General features: G+C 40.8%; 1 protein-coding gene across 1 annotated transcript in view; it reads right to left on the bottom strand.

Moving 5' to 3' along the window:
- Positions 1 to 8,640: 8,640 nt before the first annotated feature.
- HECTD2 (HECT domain E3 ubiquitin protein ligase 2) overlaps positions 8,641 to 13,501 on the bottom strand; it is a 52,007-nt gene continuing 47,146 nt past the window's right edge. The window contains exons 17-21 of the mRNA XM_032231496.1: positions 13,106 to 13,193; positions 12,823 to 12,929; positions 11,957 to 12,072; positions 11,731 to 11,874; positions 8,641 to 9,739 (exon numbers count right to left, since the gene is read on the bottom strand). Coding sequence (XP_032087387.1) covers positions 9,619 to 9,739; positions 11,731 to 11,874; positions 11,957 to 12,072; positions 12,823 to 12,929; positions 13,106 to 13,193 — 576 coding nt within the window. The 3' untranslated portion in view covers positions 8,641 to 9,618. The remainder of the gene's footprint in view (positions 9,740 to 11,730; positions 11,875 to 11,956; positions 12,073 to 12,822; positions 12,930 to 13,105; positions 13,194 to 13,501) is intronic.

Below are 13,501 nucleotides of genomic sequence, written 5' to 3'. Positions count from 1 at the left end.
AATGCAGCACTGCAGGCTACTTCAGCTGACTGCAGTTTTGCAGTTCGGCTGTTCAAATCTCACCAGGCTCAGGGTTGACTCAGCCTTCCATCCTTCCGAGGTGGGTAAAATGAGGACCCGGATTGTTGTTGGGGGCAATATGCTGACTCTGTAAACCGCTTAGAGAGGGCTGAAAGCCCTATGAAGCGGTATATAAGTCTAACTGCTATTGCTACTCTGTAAAAAGTGCCGCAAGATTCTTTCTGTGTCATTGCACAGAAAGGCGAGCCCAGCTACCTTTCAAGAAATTGAGAATAAAGGAGCATTGAAGAAGAACTCCTAATCTGGAACATACAGTAGTCTGAAACAATTTAGAGGGTGGATTCCATGCCAGTATTTTCTCTTTTCATAGTTATGCCAACGTTAGGCTAAGATCACAGTCTTGTTAAGTTGCTCCAAGCAACCATCTCCCTCCACCCCACCTACACACCCGAAACTCTGAAACTGCACTTGTGTGCTGGAGGAACTCAATATATTGTTCCTTTACATGTTGCTCTTTCTGGCAGTGGAACAAAGGCTCCTCAGGATGATAAATGTACTATTAGATTGCCTGGAGTTGCGAGGCTATAATTGCAGCCCTAACAATTTTGTATTGGTCTAGAAGTCTGAATTTTGGTTCATTAGATTGTCTATGCAGCCCTTCCACAGAATTTCCCCCGTGATTTACAAAAGCGATACCGACTTTGGACTTTAAATTTTGAAAGGACTCTTGAGAAAGCTGCAAAAGGGCTGGCCAGTGGCCAGAGAACACAGCCCACAGCTCTCTTCTTACTCCTGTTCAACTGTTGGCATAGTTGCTGGAAGTCAAAAGACAGAGCGGAGCTAGAGAGAAATATTAGTTTCACGCTCTTTGTGGAAAAGGGAAAACCAAGACAGGGATCCTGTTTTTAACGGTGCTCGCTCCTGCCTGCAGATTATTCCTACGGTGGTACAAATAAATATTAATAGAATTATTTATTCGGTGCTAGGCAGTCAGCCAGCTACTGTTAAGTTCAGCTGTGCCTCATTAATCAGGAAGATACAATGACTGCATAGATCAGAAGGTGTGGGGTTTAAGGCTCAGGATTTTCATTTTTTATTTTTTTTAAAAAGAGATCATACAATTCTTACAAAAATCCCGGGTGGGATGGCAGACTGGGGAGTGGTGTGGGCTCTTTGACATCTTGTAGTCATTTGAAGACTTCGTGGCAGCTGGGAGAATGCCAAGTTTTGACGTTCCAAATCCTTTCATGACAGATAGAGGGCTTCATTATGGGTCAAAGTGACCCAGCTTTGCAGCTAATTCTGGAAAGAATTAAATTTCATTGGCTTGAAGATCATCGTAGCGAAAATAAATACCTGCATAAATCATGGCATGGTGGTGGGAAAACGAAGCAACTCAAGTTTCTGGAGGGAAAAGATTCCCCGTTGTACTTCTCTTGTGGGTGTCAGGTGGTCCCTAAATCATCTTCAGCTCTCCTTGCAAGGAACAGTTGGAAGTCATTTCTGACCATTTATATTTAGACTCGCACCCTTTCCAATGAAACAAATATAGCAACTTGATGAAAGTTTTTTTTTTATGCCTAACTATAACCAACAATTTCTACCAAAGGTTGCAAAACAATCAATGCAGGAATATTATGGGTTGAAAGCGGACGACGATTGAAAGTTCCTAATATTATTTTTTTAGGTTAAATATTGTGATGAGTCCGTTTGGTTAAACAGTTAAGACCCTGAACAGAGATCAGGGAGATCAGAGTTCTAAGCAATAGCAATAGCAATAGCAGTTAGACTTATATACCGCTTCATAGGGCATTCAGCCCTCTCTAAGCGGTTTACAGAGTCAGCGTATCGCCCCCACAATCTGGGTCCTCATTTCACCCACCTCGGAAGGATGGAAGGCTGAGTCAACCTTGAGCCGGTGAGATTTGAACCGCTGAACTGCAGATAACAGTCAGCTGAAGTGGCCTGCAGTACTGCACCCTAACCACTGCGCCACCTCGGCTCTAAGCGTCCTTTAGGCTTGAGGTTTAAGGTTTAAGGTTTATTGTATTTATATCAGTGGTGGGTTTCAAACATTTTTGGAACCTCTTCTGTAGGTGTAGCCTGCTTTCCGGGTCCACTGGTGGAACCTCTTCTAACCGGTTCGGTAGATTTGACGAACCGGTTCTACCAAATAGGTGCGAACTGTTAGGAACCCACCTCTGATTTATATGCCGCCCTATTCCCGGAGGGACTCAGGGCGGCTAACAAACCCAAGGGGGGAGGGGGTAAACAAGAAGGAAATACAACAAAGAAGGTACAAGAGAATTTAAAAAGACAGTCAACAGTCACACGATTCGAGAGGGGAAGGGAACTCGTCAACCCCAGGCCTGCCGGCACAGCCAGGTTTTAAGGGCTTTTCGGAAGGCCTGGAGAGAGGTGAGGGTCCGAATCTCTGTGGGGAGTTCGTTCCAAAGGGCCAGAGCAGCCACAGAGAAGGCCCTCCTCCGGGTAGTAGCCAGATGACATTGGCCGGTAGATGGAACCCGGAGGAGGCCTAATCTGTGGGATCTAATGGGGCTTTGGGAGGTAATTGGCAGCAGGCGGTCTCTCAGGTACCCAGGTTCGATGCCATGTAGGGCTTTATAGGTGACGACCAGCACCTTGAAGCAGGTCCGGAGACTAATGGGTAGCCAGTGCAGCTCGCAGAGGTTAGGTGTGACGTGGGTGTACCTGGGTGCACCCACAATCGCTCGCGGGGCTGCGTTCTGGACTAATGGGCTTTTGGGAGGTAATTGCCAGCAGGCGGTCTCTCAAGTACCCAGGTCCAATACCATGAAGGGCTTTATAAGTTGAAAGACAACTAGGTGATCTGGAGTTCAGTCATACTAGGTAGAAGGCAATAGCAAACTACAATTGAAATTTCTCTTATAAATCTACATGGAGGAAGAAAATATTTAACACTGCGGTGTCAGAGCTCTCCAAATGAGACTTGTTTGTTTTTTAAAAAATTGTGCACTCTTCAAATTTTGGTAGCAATGGAGGGAAAGGAAGGGAAAGGCAGAAAAGATAGAACTCATCTTTAATGTAGTTTCTCCTTGTTTTGTTTGTTGACTTATGAGCCATCAAGTTGGTGTTGACCAACATTTGATAGTGTTTCTCCAGGATTATCCATCCCTAAATCTGCACTTCAAGCCTCTCAATGGTGGGTTGAGTCCATCAATTTCATGGCTGGTAATCCTTTTCTTTTCTTTCACCTGTCCGAACATTATAGAGTATTGGGTCTGTTGCATAAGGTGTCTAAAACATTGTATTTTGAACCTTGTCATTTGTATCTTGAGTGAGAACGCTGATTTGTTCTATGATTTATGTCTGTAGTTTTGGCTATCCATGGTATGATTCTCAGAAGTCTTCTCCAACATCAAAATTCAAATGCATCGATACATTTTCTATCCTATTTCTTTTTCTTCTGAGCCACAGTGGAATAGTGTGCGGTATGCAGGCTACTTCTGCTGCCTGCTGGCTGCCGGCTGCCTGCAATTTGGCAGTTCAAATCTCACCAGGCTCAAGGTTGACTCAGCCTTTCATCCTTCTGAGGTGGGTAAAATAAGAACCCAGATTGTTGGGGGCAAGATGTTGACTCTGTAAAACTGCTTAGAGAGGGCTGGAAAGCACTGTAAAGTGGTATATAAGTTCTATTGCAAGCCCATCTACAGGAGAAAGAGTGGCAGAGGGACAGAGTTAAAAGATTGATTAGCCTACAATCCTAATGTAGCCACAAGTGGACCGAGTCCAACCCTCTTGAATTCCTTAGGTGCTTATCAAATTCTAAACAGATGCTGTTAGTAGAGAATATTCCGGTGCATAGGTAGTTTGATAATACATCAGTTTAATTGGACCTTCACTTGTGGAACTGATCTTATGCACCTGGCACCAACTTAGAGCCGAGGTGGCGCAGTGTTTAGGGTGCAGTACTGCAGGCCACTTCAGCTGACTGTGATCTGCAGTTCAGCGGTTCAAATCTCACCGGCTCAAGGTCGACTCAGCCTTCCATCCTTCCGAGGTGGGTGAAATGAGGACCCAGACTGTGGGGGCGATACGCTGACTCTGTAAACCGCTTAGAGAGGGCTGAAAGCCCTATGAAGCGGTATATAAGTCTAATTAATAAATAAAGAAATAAATAAACTTTGGCATTGACATAAAGAAATCCATTCCTACAGCATTCTCGTCTTTGTAGGCATAGATGTCTCACAGGATCTGAATATTTTTTCCCCAAGGCCATTATTGCTATCACACCGAGGGCTAGTTTTTGACTTTGCGTTCCTTTAGGGTTTACAGTTGTTCCCAAAACGTGGAAAGTATCCACAATTGTAGTGCTTTCATTATATTATTGATGTTTTTTTTCTCCTGATTTTAAAGCCATTCTTGTCTTCTCCCAACCCAGCATTCCTCAATATATATTAAGCATTTAAACTGAATAAATTATGTGAGAGTATCTGGTAAACTTGTTTTCCTACTTGGAGTTAATTTGGTTTGCCACTTTGAATGTTCCTGTGTAGGTTTTTCCTGAAGGCAACGAGATGTTCTGGGAATGACAGTTTCCTAAATATATTCCACAAATTGACATGGTTGACCCAAATGAATTACTTTCCCTAATCATTGAAGCACATACTGACTTATTTTTATTCCCTTATTTAACACATTTTGGGAGTGCCAATCTCCCTCACAGATTTATGGAATTGGTTGTTCGTTTGTTTGTTTTCTCAATTATCTAGTGTGTATCAGCAATAATGTCTTTTATTCCTTGGTCTTTTCTAAAACCAGCCTGACCATCTGGTATTTCTTTTTCTTTTAATCTAATCTGCCTTAGATGATTCTGGGCATTATTTTGGTAGCCTTTGACATTAAGGATGTTGTGTAAGCTGGCAGACCGTCTTAATTCTCCTTTCTTTGTTTTTTACCTTTTGAATATTTTTTTATTTTCATTTTCATATGTATACTGTACATAGCCAACGCCATACAGCATTAAACAATAATTGCATCAATTCCTCTTGTCAACAATGCCCCAGAAAATAGAAACCCAATATAACTCTTCCGCTCTCCATACACCTCTTTCTTCCACCACCCTCCAACTTTCTATCTTCCCTCCATCATCCCCCTCTACCCTACTTCCCCTCCCCCTCTACCACTCCTCTCTCCACATCCACTCCCCCCCTTCCTTCTCACCTTTCCCTCCCACCCTCTCTCCCATCCCTCTCTGCCCATCTTTCTTCTTTCCCACTCCTCCGCTCCTTGGTGTATTTCCGCTACATGTCAATATACTTGGCCTATCCTATTTTTATTGGCATGATTTTAGGATTTTAGGATTTATTTCATTTATATGCCGCCCTTTTCCCTGAAGGGGACTCAGGGCGGCTCACAATTCGGTCAGGGAAGGGGGTACAGACAGGGGATAAAAAGACGAAACATAACAATACACAATTTAAAAACACACAACAACCATACCATTCGAGGAGGGGGGCAAAGCTCTTTAGCCCCAGGCCTGTCGGAACAGCCAGGTTTTAAGGGCTTTGCGGAAGGCCTGGAGGGTGGTGAGGGTTCGAACCTCCACGGGGAGCTCGTTCCAGAGGGTTGGAGCAGCCACAGAGAAGGCTCTCCTCCGGGTAGTCGCCAATCGGCATTGGCCGGCGGATGGAATTCGGAGGAGGCCTAATCTGTGGGATCTGATCGGTCTATTGGAGGCAATTGGCAGATTGAGCTTTTCCAAACTATTCACATCTGTGTCATGTTCCACTTTGGATGGCCTAGCTTAGCTACAATTTTTATTCTTTTATATCTTGCCATATTTTTCTAGATATATTGATTTCTGTAACATTCCATCTTGATAATGACCAGAACTCTGACCTGCTTCATCTTCTAATATTATAGGTTCTTGTAAATAACAAATATTTTTCAAGGTATTTTGGATGTTGACTTCCCTATTGCGTAGAATTCCAATGTATCCCTTCCATTTCGCTTGATCTATGAATCAGTTACAATTTGTCCTTGGCCATCCTTTAGTTAATGTTAATGTTTAATAAATTTATATGCCGCCCAATCCCGAAGGACTCCAGGCAGCTTACATAAAAACAATTTAAAAGAATACTAAAAAATTTAAAAATAGAAAGACAAAGCAAGTTAAAAAGACACAACATGCACTCAACCTTAGTGGGGCTGGACCTCATTCAAGAGGTCAACAGCCCCACCAGGCCTGCCGGAATAGCGAGGTCTTAATAGACTTTCGGAAGGCTGAGAGAGTGGGGAGGGTCCAGATCTCTGGTGGTAGATCGTTCCATAGGGCCAGTTTGAGGTTTTCAAAGGGCAACTGGACTGTTTTTTCCTTGACGAAGAAGATGTTTTGCTTCTGATCCAAGAAGCTTCATCAGTTCTGGCTGAATTGGAAAATTGGAAAAGTTTATTTATAGGCCACCCTTTTCCCTGGGGGGACTCAGGGCGGCTTACAACTCATAGGGAAAGGGGATACAAACAATGACACATAAGCACAATACATAATTAAAAAGAACACAACATTCATACCATTCTGGTGGGGATAGATTACACTCTTAGCCCCAGGCCTGACGGGATAGCCAGATTTTAAGGGCTGCGCGGAAGGTCTGGAGGGTGGTGAGGGTACGAATCTCCACGGGGGGATCGTTCCAAAGGGTCGGAGCTACTACTGAGAAGGCTCTCCTCCGCGTGGTCGCCAGTCGACACTGACTGGCAGATGGGATCCGGAGGAGGCCTAATCTGTGTGATCTAATTGGTCGCGAGGAGGTAATTGGCAGGAGGCGGTCTCTCAAGTATCTAGATCCACTACCATGAAGGGCTTTATGGGTGGTAAGTAGCACCTTGAAGCGCACCCGGAGATCAACAGGTAGCCAGCGCAGCTCGCGGAGGATAGGTGTTATGTGGGTGAACCGAGGTGCACCCACGATCGCTCGCGCGGCTGCATTCTGGACTAGCTGAAGTCGCCGGATGCTCTAATGGTGGAGGATGGATTAGTTATGAAGGATGGTGTGGTTACGGTAGTTCTGACAGGATGTTGTGTGGTGAAGGATTATCAGCACTAATCGTTCCATCCCAAACTGATGAAGCAGAACATCTTCTTCTTCTTCCTCTAGAAAAAAACCATAGTCCAGTTGTCTTTGGAAAAAGCACCTTTGAGACAACCACGACCTGGATGATTGAGAATCTCCAGATATTTAATCTTCTTCTGAATAAAAACTTATTTTGGGAATCTCTCTCTGTGTCTATTTCCATCTTCAATGTCATTTCAACACTGCAAAACTGCTGTGTCATCCAACCACTCTCTGAAACTCTTTCGGCTCCTTCCAGAGAATTTTTTTCTTGGCTTCTCTTTTCTTCTTAACAATTTTCCACAATATGTTCTGACATCTGGACTGGCTTCTTCAGTTTCCTGCTTTGGCACTCCAGGCCATAAACTCTGCCTAGATTTTCCTCTTACTATTTCCAGTTTGGGTATTTGTATTCTCCAACCACAAGCAGCACATCTGGCCTGTTGAATTCAGTCTGAATTTAACCACTTGGTAATCTTCTCATTTACTGCAGCAATGGTTGGAGACTAATGTTGGATAATTGTCATATTAAAGAGGTTACATATTATTTGAACATTGATTGCATTTTTTGTCAAGTATGGTCTTTGCTACTAATAGATGCCCCAAATCAATAGACATTAGCAAACACAACCACACACAACAAAATAATCTTGAAATCATTATAAACTGATAAGTTGCATAAAACAAAAGTGCTTGCAGAAAAAGGAATAATATTTTTTTCCCTCCAAACTACTGACTTGTACACAGAGAAGCAGCAAAAGGAATCATGGTGGTGCAGTGTTTATAAGACAGTATTGCAGGCAAACACTGCTCACAGCCAGGAGTTCGATTCTGACCAGTTCAAGGTTGACTCAGCCTTTCATCTTTCTGTGATCAGTAAAATGAGGACTGAGATTGTTGGGAGCAATATGCTGACACTAAACGGTTCCACCACAAAACCGCGGTAGACTAAAGCGTGTGTGACTAAAGCGCGGTGACAAAACCGCACTGTCAAAACCGCGCGACAACAGCGCGCCGACAACAGCGCGCCGACAGAAGCGCGCTGTAACATAACCCTAAAAATAACCCAAAACCTAACCCTAAACCTACCCTTAAACCTAACCCTAACCCTTACCTTAAGTTAAATCGCGCTTCTGTCGGCGCGCTGTTGTCGGCGCGCTTTTGACATAGCGGTTTTAGCGCCGCGGTGTTGTCGGCGTGCTTTTGACGTTCACGGTTATGTCGTGCCACGCACTAAACTACTGAGCCTGCAAAACTGCATTCCAGCCACTGTGCCACCACATCTCCCAGCCCAGCAGTTGTTATCCAAATATATTCATGAAAAGAATATCTTGGAGATAATGCTTAGCTCTAGCTTGTGATACTTGGAGGAGATCATGGCAACAACTCTTGAAATGAATCTCAGGTTTTAAGAGCCATTTTGGCTATTAGCTATCACACTTGAAGGTAAGAAATAAAATAAAAGCTAGAGCATTTACTGTAGTTTGATTACATTCATTTTTATAGAAAAAGTTGCTTACTTTATTTTAAATCTTGTATAAAAGACAATATGATGTTCGTAATGTGAAGATGCATAACTTAAAAATATTAAAACTAATTTCTCATTGTGCCAAAGTGATTTGTTTTTAATCAAGTAACAAATCCCAAATTTGTTATTATTAAACATTCAATCTTCCTGTTTAAATTGGAGTTACAAACACATAATAGCCAAATCTATTAATCTGGTATCATATTCATGCAATTTAAAACTTACAGTTGATCCATTAAATCTAGATAAATTTAAGATGGTAAGATTAAGATAGCAGCCTCTGTATTCTTATACAATCAATTCTGTTCAGTTGTAAAAATCTTGAATATTTAACACTTTGGAAACCCTGTAAAAATAAACTTTTATCTGTAAATGGTATTATCAAAAACATATTGGCCCGTGAGCAATTATTTACATGATCTTAAATTAATAATTTATTCTGAAAAGGAAAACCAAGATAATATTTAATATCTTTAAAACCTTGTTTCAATTTGTCTCAGATAAATAACAGTTGCAATTTGTTATTAACTGAAAATAGGCTTAACTGATCACGAAGAATACAATTTCTATATCGCCCTTCCTATATGCATATAGTGCATATGAGCTATAGCAATTGTGAGCAATAATAATTTACTCTGGACCCCATCCCTGTATAGTGCAAACAACTTGAGGTGATAAGAGATTAATTCTTGATAGTTGTCTTTCTTGTATTAGATGACTGTATAGCATCGTATATTTGATAATTCTGACAGGTTTCTATCAAATATTGCAAAGATTAAGACTTTTATACAAAATTTCTATAAGAAAGACTAAACGTATTTCTATACAGAAAAAGGAATGCACTCCTTAAAAAACAACAACAGTTCACGCAGTTCTAAATAAGACTGTCACAGTATTGAGAGATTGAAACATAAGAAGCTTTCAAGGCACAGTAGAAAGCAGGTGCTACATCCGCTATGCTTTTTAAAAGTTGTTTTATTCCAAACCAAAGCCTTCTGCATTTGAAATCCCAATTGTCAACTTCTCCTTCAGTTCCTTTTTCGTCTTGTAGGGAGGCAGGCAGAGCTGGTTGAAGCAAGTATGGGCAATGGGTAACCTAAAATAAGCAAAAGAAGGCATGCATATTAAATAAGAAATAATTCATATCTTAAAGATCACTCAAATGAGAGATATAAACGAGACTGGAAAAAATGGATTGACTATATACAAAATAAATACGGGACCAAGAAATTCCAGTTAGCCTATGCTTAAGATCAGAAATGATTTAAACTGTTAAAAGTTAGTTCAGTAAGAAGAAGCTAAGGTCAATGTAGAATGTCATTAATTTCTTTATTTCTTTTTTCTCAATAGATTTTAGACTGTGTTTGTTAAAAATCCATACCGTGTACGGGTTCTGGGAAGTTGGGGGGGGGAGGAGGAGGGGGGTTGGGGGGGGTAGAGGGAGGGAGGGGCATACAAAAAAATTGTACTTCAATGTTTTAATGATTGACAAATGATGAAATATTTGTGTTTTTTAAAAGAAATAAAACATATTTTGAAAGTCCAAAAAAAAAGAAAAGAAAAAGAAATAATTTAGATGCCTATATTAAAACATGGCTCTGATCCAGCCTAGGACATGTGCAAATATGTACTTGCTGTACTGCAAATAAGATGGCTCTATTCATTTGAATTCAAAGTGATCCCCTCCATCACAACAAAGGAAGAATGCTCATAGAAGGGAGAAGTAGAATTTCTTTACCAGAAATTGACAGCACTGAAGCGTGTGATGTTTAGCATTTGGTATCATTTTACTTCAACCCTTCTGATACCGGGGAATAGCTAAATATTATGATGGATCTCCTAATCATGGTCAATTGAAATGGGGAGCAAAGGACAAGATAGGAGAGCCTTCTCGGTGGCTGCTCCGACCCTGTGGAACGAACTCCCCGTGGAGATTCGTACCCTCACCACCCTCCAGACCTTCCGCGTAGCCCTTAAAACCTGGCTGTCCCGACAGGCCTGGGGCTAAAGATTCCAACCCCACTCGAATAGTATGACTGTTGTGCTTTTTTAATGATGTATTGTCTTCATGTTTGTAACTTGTTTGTCCTTCCCTCCCCCTGAATTGTGAGCCGCCCTGAGTCCCCTCAGGGAAAAGGGCGGCATACAAATAAAGTAAATGAAATGAAAAATGAAATGCACGATTTCATCGTGCAGTCCTGAGACTTTTATACTTGCATCAGGCAACAGGATACCTGTGCAAGCGTAATCGTGACATTTATGGGGGTAACCTGTCCAGGTCAATGTTTTGACATCATCACATTTGCTGAGATGGTGCTGACCCTATTTTTGATTCAGTGGTGGAGAAAAGGGGGATGGCTGTCTCTATCCACATTTGTGGAAAGAGGAGTGGGAAAGAGGGGCAGAATGGATTGGGTCCTGGCTCTTGAACACTCTTTTCGCTTTCATTTATTTTTAGTGAATTCCTGACAAACAGTTTTGTCAGCACTCCTCCATTGAATAATTAGGAAAGAAAACCACGAGACTCCATTGATAGAAATCAAATGTACTTTTGCTCATTATAAATGATCAGAAGCGTAGCAAAGCGAAGACTGATTATTTAGGCACGAAAGCAAATGATATATAGAATAACCCATTCCCCACCCCTTGGCATCCCAGTCACAGTCCAATCATAATTCTCCCAAGTGTCAGATGCGAGATAACTTCGAAAGGCATCACCAAGATGGAATGTCGGTGCCGTTGGCCTTGGCGGGAAACCTCCTCCGCATGCGCAGTAAGACAGGCAGCAGAAACTCCAGAATCTTCCTCCAGCAGAATTAGTAATCCCCTCCCAAATACCATGCCCCCCCCGCCCCGTTTCAATGGCAGCCGAAGCAGCAGCAAAGCAGAGGCTGACAAGTTTTATAAATCTGACCTGGGGACTGGGCCATTCAAAGAAGCAAAAATCTACTTTTAGATGTCCAGATAGACAGCAAGCAAGCAAGCAACACTTTCAATGACTCACTCCACTGGCTAACATGCATTAATTTCATTCTGTAATGTCCGATTACAAGCCAGATTAATAACAGTATAAGACAAAGTTTTTACCAGTTTGTGGATGCTTCACTCTTCGAAATTTTAAAACTAAGGTCTCCCATTCCTCCTACGGGCACTCTGTCACTTCCTGTCGTAAAATGTAGGAGCTTTTTTTGAAGTTCAAGAGGAAATTCGAGTACTACTTCCCAGAAATTCCTGAATGTTATACAAAATAGTGTCAGTTCCAACTCAAAATCAGTTTCGATATTTTCTATTAAAGATTAAAGAAAAAAAATACCGGATAGTAAGATCAGTTTTCTGATAGCCATCATACTGTGTGTGTTTCTGGAGAGCATGCATATCCAACTCAGGACTTCCACATACCAGAATTTCAACTTCTTCAGGACGAAGCAGCTGCAAAATAAAATGGATTGTACAAACTGGTGAATATTTTTCCTTTGTAGTATTTGAGGTTTCTTAATCTTTCATTTCAGGAAATATTACAGGGAAAACAAGGAAAATATAGATAACACCAGCAAAAATCATTATTAAATTAAGGTTCAGGCTAAATATAAAACTTCATAGCACTAGATTTAAATTCAGGTTATATGAATTAAGTAATTATTAATTAAACGAAGATACAATATTTGTCAAATTCAAAGTTGCTTATAATATTTCTTCAATGCAATCTTACCAGTAGCTTTAACTCCAGTATGCTAGATTTAAACTAAGTTAGTTACACTCATTGCTAAAGACTTAAATACAATCTTATGTTTCTTAGTTATATAAATATATTGTAATTATTGATCTCCAATTTGTTTTCTTTTGGCAATTGTTATGGTTAGAGCAAGAGTAAGTAACAACATCTACACTGAACAAAATCATACTTTACAAAATGACAAGCTTTTCATTTTTTCCCTGTAAGCATATCTTTCTTACAGCAGTAATTTAACCAAGATTTCCTAAGCTGAACATTCAACTACCTTATACTAACTTCCCTGTCTGTCAGAACCAGATAGTATGTACCTTTGGGGGGAGGGGTGTCCTTTGAAACTTCAAATGATTGATAAGCAACCTGCCATAAGTCAAGGACTATATGTGTGCATAGGTATTCTCCAAAATATGCCACATTTTACCTTTCTGTTCAACATTTTTTATTCTTACCATCAATGCATAGGAAGCACAGACACTGTGAAATCCATAATAAAATGCAGCAAACTGTTTGTAGATTGATTTATTGAGAAGAAAGTCTACGTAAAGCTGCACATACTCTGAAAAAGAAAATAGTTCAGATTTTCTTTTAGCCAATATTAATCACAGATGTTTACTGCAGTGGAATCTGAAACTCTTAATATTCAGTATTTAAAATTAGTGTATTATTATCGGAATTAACTTTGAAAACAGTTCAAATTAATTCAAATGACTTTTATATTATATTATACTATACCTTTTCTATTTTCATTGGTAACTGGTATTTTATCACCACCAGGCTTTAAATCATAACACTTTATGACACCAAATTCCTCTTGAAAAACCTGACAAGACAAGATATTCTAGTGAGATGCAGCGACAGACTAAGATTGGAACACCCCATTGGAAATTAAATCTGCTTATTATTCTTTTTCCCCCTCACAATGTTGCTGGGAGGATAAAAGCAATCAGAGGACATCAAGCATAGTGTCTCTTGAGCCCCTTAAGAAAAAGTAGAATATAAATGTAATGCAGGAAGTCCTTGGTTTACAACAATTGAGCCCCCGAATTCCCATTGCTAAGCAAGGCAGTTGTTAAGTAAGTTTTGCCCCATTTTACAAACTTTCTTGCCATAGTTGTTATGTGAATCTCT

This window comes from Thamnophis elegans, chromosome 15 (genome assembly GCF_009769535.1).
Source record: "Thamnophis elegans isolate rThaEle1 chromosome 15, rThaEle1.pri, whole genome shotgun sequence".
NCBI lineage: Eukaryota > Metazoa > Chordata > Lepidosauria > Squamata > Colubridae > Thamnophis > Thamnophis elegans.
Note: the sequence above shows the minus strand (reverse complement) of the source record. Positions and strands in the feature narration are given on the sequence as shown.